Genomic DNA, 10561 nt, shown 5'->3' with positions numbered 1-10561 from the left:
GGCTGGGAGTTGCCTTTAGGCACTAATCTGCGGGTTTTATTTATTTATTTTTCCTCCCAGTTATGTTGCCCTCTGAGATTAGAAAACTTCCCCCAAACCCGCCTGTGAGAGGGTTTCCTGGTGTTTGGAAACTTCTCCTCTTTTACGACTCCCTCCCCGGGACGGGTCTCTGTCCCTAACTCTTTTGTCTCTCTTTTTATCTTTTATATTTTGTCCTACCTCCTTTCAAAGACAATGGGCTGTTTTTCTGGATGCCTGATGTCCTCTGCCAGCGTTCAGAAGTTGTTTTGTGAAGTTTTCTCAGCGTTCAGATGTTCTTCCGATGAATTTGTGGGGGAGAGAGTGGTCTCCCCGTCCTATTCCTCTGCCATTTTAGCCCCGGCCCTTCCACTCTAATTTTCTTCATCCTTGATCTTCTTTCTCCATCACCTTATATACAATCCAGCAGCAAGTCCTGCTAACTTTATCTACAAGGTATATTTTAAATCTTTCCATTTTCTTCGTCTCACTACCATCATCATATCTTCACTGGATGCAATGGCCTCCCTTTTGTTGTTTTCATTACTCCTCTTGACCATCTCCAGTAATTCTCCATTTACAAGTCAGAGTAATTTTATCAAACATAAATTGGTCTGCATTACATCTTTGCTAAAAATCCTTCAATAGCTTCCGTTCTTGGAACAATCTCATCTCATCCACTATGATCCACTCACACTCGCCTCTCACGAGATCTGTAAGCCTGCTGAGCTGTCCCTGTCTTGCATGAAAATATTTACACGAGATATTCTGATTGTCTGGAATGCTCATCTACTGATCCCTTATCTGGCTGCTTCCTTAACATTATTCTCAGATTAAAGATCATCTGCTGGGAAAAGATACAATACTGGCAGAAACAGAAAAGCGAAGTGTTAGTCGCTCAGTTGTACCTGACTCTTTGCGACCCCATGAACTGTAGACTGCCAGGCTCCTCTGTCCATGGGATTCTCCTGGCAAGAATACTGTATAGCCATTCCTGGGTAGCCATTCCTGTCTCCAGGGGCTCTTCCTGAGCCAGAAATTGAACCCAGGTCTCCTGCATTGCAGGAAAATTCTTTACCACTGAGCCACCAGGGAAGAAACAGAAAAACTACCAATTTAGAATTCCATCTTAGTAAAATATAATCTAAAAATTAAGGAGAAATAAATGTTTTCTCAAAAAAAAAAAATCACCTGCTTGCTCAAAGAAGTTCTTTATTTCTTTCTGTCTACTCCATCTAAGCAGGAATCTCTTTCTCTTATTCAAGGTAACATGATTGCTTCATTAATAGTATGGTCCCAAATCTCAAATTCTCATACCTTTACTTTTCATTAGACCACAAGCTCCAGGAAGGTATGGATCAAGTCTCTGTTCACTACACTGCTTAGCAAGGAGCCTGGACATAAATAATAATTGGAAAAATAAATAAATAAATAAATAATTGGAAATAAATAAATAATAATTGGAAAAAAAAAAGAGAGATGTATGAATGGATAAAGGAAAGAGATGTCCAAATATGTGGAAGACTAAAAAGGTGAGGAGTTTGTGGAAAATATACATATGGCTGTTGAAACAGATTTATTCCAAGAAAGAGATGAGAGAAGGGACATTGTATATAGTTTAAATTAGTATTCAACTTTTTTTTACTGTGCTAGTAAAACTACCAGAGAAATTACGAGAAAAGGCAGAACATGCCCAGTTTAGTTTCTGACCACAAAGAATTCATCAATAAAATTTGTGGTGTGGATGAGTGAATGATGAATGATATTTGAGAGAATGGCCACACGGATTTCAAAGCCAAATTCAGGAGCTGAACTGAGAGCTTGGGAGGTCATAGCTGAAATTACAGCTCATGGAGAGTGGGTATGGCACCCCTGTACCCACACAAATCTCTGCTTATAAGTTTAGACATTTCAAAACACATATATATATATAGATACAAGTCTTTCTGTTTTCAGGTTTCCTTGCTCCCTGCTGTGTACTAGGATTAAGAGTCTTCTAGCAGGAATATGACTTTTGGCTAGAATCTTCTTTAATATAGCATGAAGTAAAAGTGTTAGTTGTTCAGTCACATCTGACTCTTTGCAACCCAGGGACTATGTGCTGGTTGCATAGTCCACTGGAATTCTCCAGGCAACAATACTGGAGTCAGTAGCCATTCCCTTCTCCAAGGGATCTTCCCAACCCAGGGATTGAACCTGGGTCTCCTGCATGACGGGCAGATTCTTTACCATAAGAGCCACCAGGGAAACCCTAATAACACATAGTACAGGGCAAAAAAATCCCCTGACTGATTTAACTACATTTTCTTCCTGAAGCTATACATGGATCGATAATCTATTGCAACATGGAGGTTCAACTTTGATTAAAAAGAATTTATTTACAAAAGATTCAGTTATGATCACTAAGAACATGCTGGTTAAACCAAATCTAAAACAAATTTGGCATGGGTTTGTGCTGTTTCTGGTTCTCTTTGTGGCACTGTCATGAGAATGAGTCATTCAGTCCTAATAACTCATCAAAATGATCTTCTGAATTTCATGTTCTAATACTGGAGATACTTTGCAGGTTCTACCTTTTTACCCTAGGTCTAGCATTTATAGGACTTGTCTCCCCACAGGTCACCCCTGGCTCAATTTTTGTGGTCTTTGGCCTGGGAGGAGTTGGCCTTTGGGTCATGGGCTGTAAGTCAGCTGGTGCACCCAAGATCATTGGGGTTGACGTCAACAAAGACAAATTTGAAAAGGCCATGGCTGTAGGAGACACTGAGAGCATCAGCCCCAAACCCATCAGTGAGGTGTTGTCAGAAATGACAGGTGACACTATGGGCTACAGTTTTGAAGTTATTGGGCATCTTGAAACTATGGTAAGAGCAGAGCCATGATAAGCGGAGCCATACAATACACAAGCTACCTTGATTGCACAAAGTAAACTCATTTTCCACAGCTTTACTAATACTAACTACCTGTTAGGCAAAATACCTGGTAATCATGAAGCATTTGTGCCTAAAGCCACACAAAAACTTACGTGCAGGTCTGCCTGAAAAGTTAAGTATCACATCATACCACTCTCATGTGACCAGACTGCAAGGAAATCAACCATTGGGGAAAATTGTTCAAGTATTAATCTGCTTTGTATGTATGGCTTTTTTTTTTTTTTTTTTTTTTTTTGGCAACAGTGATTACATCTCTTGAACTTTAGCAAGTGAAATAGCCTAAAGTGACTCTCTGGGGAGAGAACAGAACAGGGCATGGGTGGAGGGGCTATTCCAAATTTGGCAGTCTTCCCTCAAAACCATGATGTAGCCAATTTCTCACTCTATACCTGAGCTTTGCTTTCTCTTACATGAATTCTCTCAAAATGAAGCCTTCAATTCTCTAAAATATGCCTCCCTTGTGGCAGTCAGTAGCACCAGACTTCTTCTTAGATCTGAGGTCAGATCTCCTGGACTAGAAAGCCCCAGTCTGGGCTAGGGTAGGAAGGGAGAACTGCAATATGGGACACAGTCAATTCTGCTCCCAATTGAGCAGTAGACTAAATTCACTCTAATACTTTTGGTACCTTAGGAATAAGTAGTCTTTACCACTGTTGTCATTCCCCTTCCCTGGTGTCACTTAGAATTATTACATAGCAACCAATACCACGTTTACACAGTCAATATGCAATATTGGATATTGTTAGGGTCTGTTGATTTCCAGATGATACTTTAATGAACATGGGTCTCTAATAAATAACATCTATTGCAACAACATGTCAAGTATTCAGAAAAACTATTAACGAGTAGATAATGGGTGGATGACCAGAAAATGTGGGATTAGTCTCAGAGATGCAACCAAGAAAGGGATTCCTTTGTCCTACATTTTAGCATTTGATTTAATTTTCATACTAAACTTTAATAAAAAACTGTATCAATTGATTCAGCATAGGTAATTTGATTCAGTTTAGTTCAAATGGCTTTCTAAACCTTCTCAAGTGGTGATATTGTTCTGAAAATATAGGAAATTTCCCCCTGCATTTCGGTCCATGGTAAACTGAAAATGCCGTGAACACTGACCACATTAATTTCTACTTTCTGCCTTAAAAGTCAAATGTATAAACAAGTTTAACTTGTGACTAAAATTGTGTTGAGAATTTTTTAAAGTAAGCATAAAGCAAAAGGCATGTGGGCCTAATTTTACTTCATGACTTGGAAAATAAATCAACTATTAGAACCACAGTGTATGTAGGGTATTTCTGAGTCCATAACATGAGATGAGAAACAAACATTCTCCTTCATTCTAAACTTAGATTGATGCCTTTGCATCTGCAACATGAACTATGTGGTCAACGTGGTGGTAGGGGTTCCTCCATCAGCCAAGATGCTCACTTACAACCCAGTGCTGCTCTTCATTGGACGCATGTGGAAGGGATGCATTTTTGAAGGTAAGAATGACAGAGCCTCCGGCCTGAGAGTGTGGCTTTAACTCTGTTGACAATGAGAGAAGTCTGTTTTCTCATCATGCTGCTAAGTTGCTTCAGTCATGTCCGAGTCTGTGTGACCCCATAGACAGCAGCCCACCAGGCTCCCCCGTCCCTGGGATTCTCCAGGCAAGAACACTGGAGTGGGTTGCCATTTCCTTCTCCGATGCATGAAAGTGAAAAGTGAAAGTGAAGTCGCTCAGTCGTGTCCGACTCTTAGCGACCCCATGCACTGTAGCCTACCAGGCTCCTCCGTCCATGGGATTTTCCAGGCAAGAGTACTGGAGTGGGTTGCCATTGCCTTATCCGATTTCTCATCATATCCTCCCTGAAAAGTCTTTCTTCCAAGAATGGATATGAAGTGATCTAAAATGAAATTATGGCCATAATGATACAAAAGATAATCTCCCACCCTGATTTAACGCTAGTATTGGTGGGCATATTTTTAACATTAGCATCTGCAACTCAAGTTCTCCAAAGGCCTGAATGAGAGGCTCCAGCACTCCCTATTGGGATGATTTTATGGAACAGAAATTTCTGATTTAATCTATTATTTTCAACATACATGAGAATGTGTATGAAAAATATAATTTATTTGATTCACTAAATAGCATCAACAGAAAGTTCTGGATCTAAAGCCAAAATAAAATGGATTGTCCCATTTTATAGGGATGATTTAAATTAACACCAGAAAGACTGACACAGACAATGGTCAACTCATTCCTCGTCTTAAATGAACTATCAGTAGGATTTGATATAGCTGGTGGCTCCCTTTTCCTCAAACATTCATTCACCTCACTTCTAGATATTACTTTGTTGTTGCTGCTGTTGTTCTTCCTCCTCATCTTCTTCTTTATTTCTCCTCCTCTTCCTTCTTCATTGGTCACTCCTTCCAGGAATCTTTGCTGGGTTCTCCACATCCCTATGATCCTAACTTTGGTGTGTCCTACGGTTCAGTGCTCAGTCCCCTTCTCCTCTTTATTTACATTTCCTTCCAAGGTGATCTTCTGTGGTCTCAAGACTTTAAATACACTCTACTCACAACACTTAAGTTTATATCTTCAGCCTAGACCTGAAGATATAAAGATTGCCTATCTGGCATCTCCACTTGGATAGTTGATAGACATGTGAACTTTACCTGCCCCAAACCACTCCTGCCTCCCAGTCTTCCCATCTCAATAAATGATGACTCCATCATTCCTGTTGATCAGGCCTCAAACCCTGGGTTATGCTCCTTCTCTCATACCATGAGCATTTCAGCAAAGCCTGTTGTCTCTACCTTCAAAGTATACCCAGGATCATTTCTCATCAACACTATCATTTGTCCAAGTCCCCATCACCTCTTCCTGCATGACATCAATGACTTAAATGGTCTCCCTGCTTTTCCCTTTGGTCTCCTAGGGTATTCCCTACAGAGCAGCCAGAGAGTGAGATGATTAAAAGGGAAATCCGATCAGGTCACACTTTCCCCAAACACCTCTAATGTCTTCCTTTCTCACTCAGAATAAAATCTCAAAACATGCAATGGCCGAAAGGCCCCATGTGATCCGGCCCTCTGACCCCAGCTGCTACTACTGCTTTCACTCTGTTCTCAACACACTGGCCTCCTCACTGTTCTCATTGGCCAACACTTCACCTCAACACCTTTATAATTACTCTGCCTTCTCCCTGAACTACTTTACCCCAAGATTTCTGGATAGTTCCTGTCCTTTATGTTTTTGTTCAGATATCATCCTATCAGACTGGCTTTCCCTAAGCTTTAAAAAAATCACATTCCCTCCTCACCCCCCTAGCCTCAGCCTCTGCACAATCTACTGCCCCTACTCTATTTTTCTCCTTCATTCTTGTCATTGATGATGTACTCTGCAATATTTGTTTACTGTCAGTCTCCCTGACTAAAGTGAGAAGATTCTTGTGCTTCCTGAGATCAGGGATAGGGCATTTTTTTGCCCCCATCATGTTCCCATCCCTGAAATGGTACCTGGTACTTAAAGTGAAAGTGTTAGTCACTCAGTCATGTCCAACTCTTTGCAATCCCATGGACTATAGTCTGCCAGGCTTCTCTGTCCATGGGATTCTCCAGGGAAGAATACTGGAGTGGGTTGCCATTTTCTTCTCCAGGTTATCTTCCCGACCAAGGATTGAACCCAAGCCTCCTACATTGCAGGTGGATTCTTTACCATCTGAGCCATTAGGGAAGCCACCTGATACTTAGCATATATTCAAAAGACATTCAGTGAATATGTGAATTTTACTTCTAACTCGTGAATAATCCCTAATATCCCCACATCACACAAATAGTCAAAGTGAGGAAGCTCAACTTATATCTCTTATTGTTTATTTCTCAATTAGTCTTATTTCCTCTAAGGAGCCCTCTCTGAAGAATCTCATCTGTACCAACCGGCCTCTCATTTTTTGTGTCCCAGGTACTGTGGAAAGAGAAAAGTCTTGGCCTCACACTGACCATTGTCTGTGTCTCTGGTGACCTTGACAAGAGCTATAGCAGCCAGGTACTGAGTAGACTCAAGAGAAAATAAGAGAAAAGGAAGTGGAACTGAGAACACTGAACTGGAGACAATTCTTCCTGTAAAGTAGTTTTTTTCTGTATAAGGAGAAGAGATATGGGGTGCTAGAAGATGTGGGGGCAAGAAAGGTTTTTCATGGGGTTTCTGCCTTTGTTTCTTAAGAAAGGAGAAATGCAGTTCCATTGTGTGCTGCTGAGAATAGTACCATCCAGGGTAAAGGTAACAGTGCAAGAGAGAGAAGGAACAAATATAAGATAATAAAATATAAAACTCATTTAGTAAAGTCTAAAGAGAACACGTATACTTATTTACAGGTTGGAAAAGTAGAGATTATGTTCCAAAACTAGTGACTGATTTCCTGGAAAAGAAATTTGACCTGGACCAATTGATAACACATGATTTACCTCTTAAAAAAATCAATGAAGGATTTGAATTGCTTAACTCAGGACAAAGGTACCTGCTTTTTTATGGTTATCTTGTCTCCGCCCCATAGGCTACTTTTTAAATTTAATATTTACAAATGTATGTTTCCTTCATATTTTATATTATTTTATATAGCAAGATTGATATAGACTTACAAAAAGAATAAGTCTTCTTGATAGACTTATTGTGTCATTGTCCTATAAAACCAATTTTTAAAACCTCTGTAATTTGATTTTTTAATACTAGATTGATTTCATCTTAGGTATTTTTATTTCATCACAAACCTGCTCACTTCTTCAAGTATTGCCACAAAATTTTCTTACTTTATAGTTTTGAAAGTGCTTTTTTAAGTGTTTTCTTCTGATCCTTGAAGATTAGGTTTATTTCTACCACCCCATAATCCTGCTTATGGCAACCACCAATCTGTTCTTTGTATCTAGGAAGTTGTGGTTGTTATTTTAGATTCCACATTCCCCATACAAGTGAGGTCATGTAGCATTTGTCTTTGCCTGACTCATTTCACTTATCATAATGCCCTTTAGCCATCCGTTTTGTTGTAAATGGCAAAATTTCGTTGTTTCATGACTAAATATTCCATTATTCACACACACACACCCACACTTTATTCATTCATCCATTCATGGATGCAGGTTGTTTTCACATCTTGGCCACTGTAAGCAGTGCTGCAGTGAACATGGAAGTGCTCCCTTTCATTTCCCACAGTTGTCGCCTTAGTTAAATTCGGTTCTCTCTCACTGACCATGTTAACACAATCGTGTGATAATAGGTCTCCTGCCTACTATATTTTACCACATTGGCCAGAACTTCACTAAACTGCTAAAACTAAGTTGCCCCAAAATATCAATGCCTTAGCATGGTTTTGAAAGCTTTTACTATTAGACCACAACCTACTTTTATTTATTAATATATGGAGTCATTTAACAGCTAAGAATTTAGCACCCACCCTATCACAGCCTCTGTGCTAGGCTCTGGGGATAAAGCCAGGGAGTAGCACTCACCTACTTTTCTCCTAGACACCCAGAAGTCTAAGCTCACTGGATAACCCTATCTGTTCACATCTTCATAGCCTTATTCATCCTTTTCCTTCAGACTTCCCTTCAGGAAATCCCTTTCCTCTTGTCAGCTTTTGCAGTTGTACTGATGCTTTAAGAATCAGCTCAGATACTCATATCAGAGACCCACAGAAAGAAAATGAATGGTGGAGACCTCAGGCCTGGAAGGATTTCCAATAGCAGAATTGACCTGAAGTTTCCTAAATCAGGCAGGAAGAACAATTGCATAAAACGTTTTTGTTTGGAAGGTATGGAAACAAATCACTAAAAACTATCATTTTACATTTCAGCATTCGAACTGTCCCGACATTTTGAGGTTCTAGGTGACAGAAGGTCTGTGTTGTGTGATGGTGAGCTGGAGCTTCCCTTTTTACACTTTCTCTGCTGTGACCATGGATCTGTTTCATAAATACAAGCAGAAGCACAAGATTGAAGATATATATATGAAGATATAGAGTCTTCATGAAATAAACTTTCAGTGTCTTATGAGCACCTGAGAATTAGCAGGGTGCTTGGGTCAACAATATTAAAATTTTTAACTTACATGTTCTAAAGTCAAAATTATATATTTTAAGATTATATATATGTACATATATAACATACATATATGTACATATATAATATATATCAAGTACATATACATATATATACACTTGGATTTTTATGTTGGAATAAAGATTTTTTAAAAAGAATTTTACCCAGCAGATTTAGCAATAAAAATATGACACATGTATCTCCTACACTAATATTAATTTTATGGATAGTCTTTAACACATTGTAACCATTCTTTTTGGATTCAAATGTAAGTATTTTTAAAGAGCACTTGTTGCAAAATAAGTTGAATTAGGTTTTGAAAACAGCTCATTGCACAATGTAAGTTACTTGATTAGGAAAGAAATAGTGAAAAGGAGGATTCAAGGGAGGAGCACATTTTAAGTGATTAACTTTAAGAATCATTTTATAACTAGATGAAACTGAAAAGCATAGTATAAGAGATTTGTCAGCATACATGAATATTTTCAGGAAAACATGTCTTTTTATAATACTATTTCCAAATTGGGAAAGGAGTACGCCAAGGCTGTATATTGTCACCCTGCTTATTTAACTTATATGCAGAGTACATCATGAGAAACACTGGGCTGGAGGAAGCACAAGCTGGAATCAAGATTGCCGGGAGAAATATCAATAACCTCAGATATGCAGATGACACCACCTTTACGGCAGAAAGTGAAGAAGAACTAAAGAGCCTCTTGATGAAAGTGAAAGAGGAGAGTGAAAAAGTTGGCTTAACGCTCAACATTCAGAAAACTAAGATCATGGCATCCGGTCCCATCACTTCATGGCAAATAGATGGGGAAACAGTGGAAACAGTGTCAGACTTTACTTTTGGGGGCTCCAAAATCACTGCAGATGCTGACTGCAGCCATGAAATTAAAAGACACTTACTCCTTGGAAAGAAAGTTATGACCAGCCTAGATAGCATATTAAAAAGCAGGGACATTACTTTGTCAACAAAGGTCTGTCTAGTGAAGGCTATGGTTTTTCCAATGGTCATGTATGGATGTGAGAGTTGGACTATAAAGAAAGCTGAGTGCTGAAGAATTGATGCTTTTGAACTGTGGTGCTGGAGAAGACTCTTGAGAGTCCCTTGGACTGCAAGGAGGTCCAACGAGTCCATCCTGAGGGAACTCAGTCCTGAATATTCACTGGAAGGACAGATGCTGAAGCTGAAACTCCAATACTTTGGCCACCTGATGCGAAGAGCTGACTCATTTAGAAAGACCCTGATGCTGGGAAAGATTGAGGGCAGGAGGAGAAAGGGACAACAGAGGATGAGATGGTTGGATGGCATCACCGACTCAATGGGCATGGGTTTGGGTGGACTCCGGGAGTTGTAATGGACAGGGAGGCCTGGTGTGCTGCGGTTCATGGGGTCGCAAAGAGTTGGACACGACTGAGTGACTGAAATGAAGTCCCTATTTGCTTAGTAATGACTCCATTTAACAAAATAATATTTTTAATTGTATACATCTGCACTGGCATAGCTTGCTATATCTATTTATGTT

The 10561-nt window shown here is 39.5% G+C and overlaps 1 protein-coding gene across 1 annotated transcript; it reads left to right on the top strand.

Annotated features, from left to right (window-relative positions):
* The first annotated feature begins 2693 nt into the window (after window positions 1–2693).
* On the top strand, window positions 2694–8810 carry LOC145547394 (all-trans-retinol dehydrogenase [NAD(+)] ADH7-like). Its single transcript, XM_081596892.1, has 4 exons — window positions 2694–2899; window positions 4320–4438; window positions 7314–7452; window positions 8786–8810. Exons 1-4 carry the CDS (start codon window positions 2694–2696, stop codon window positions 8808–8810), a joined length of 489 nt encoding a protein of 162 aa, XP_081453018.1.
* Window positions 8811–10561: the final 1751 nt, after the last annotated feature.

This window comes from Giraffa tippelskirchi, chromosome 1, assembly GCF_054371585.1.
Source record: "Giraffa tippelskirchi isolate mGirTip1 chromosome 1, T2T-mGirTip1v1.2.pri, whole genome shotgun sequence".
NCBI lineage: Eukaryota > Metazoa > Chordata > Mammalia > Artiodactyla > Giraffidae > Giraffa > Giraffa tippelskirchi.
The sequence above is the reverse complement of the archived record's forward strand: the minus strand, read 5'-3'. Positions and strand labels throughout refer to the sequence as shown.

Coding starts and splice junctions, on each gene's coding strand:
- LOC145547394 (XM_081596892.1), top strand. CDS start 2,694: ATGGGCTGTAAGTCAGCTGGTGCACCCAAGATCATTGGGGTTGACGTC. Junction 2,900..4,319: donor ATGGTAAGAGCAGAGCCATG/ATAAGCGGAGCC, acceptor ATGCCTTTGCAT/CTGCAACATGAACTATGTGG. Junction 7,453..8,785: donor TTGCTTAACTCAGGACAAAG/GTACCTGCTTTT, acceptor TTTACATTTCAG/CATTCGAACTGTCCCGACAT.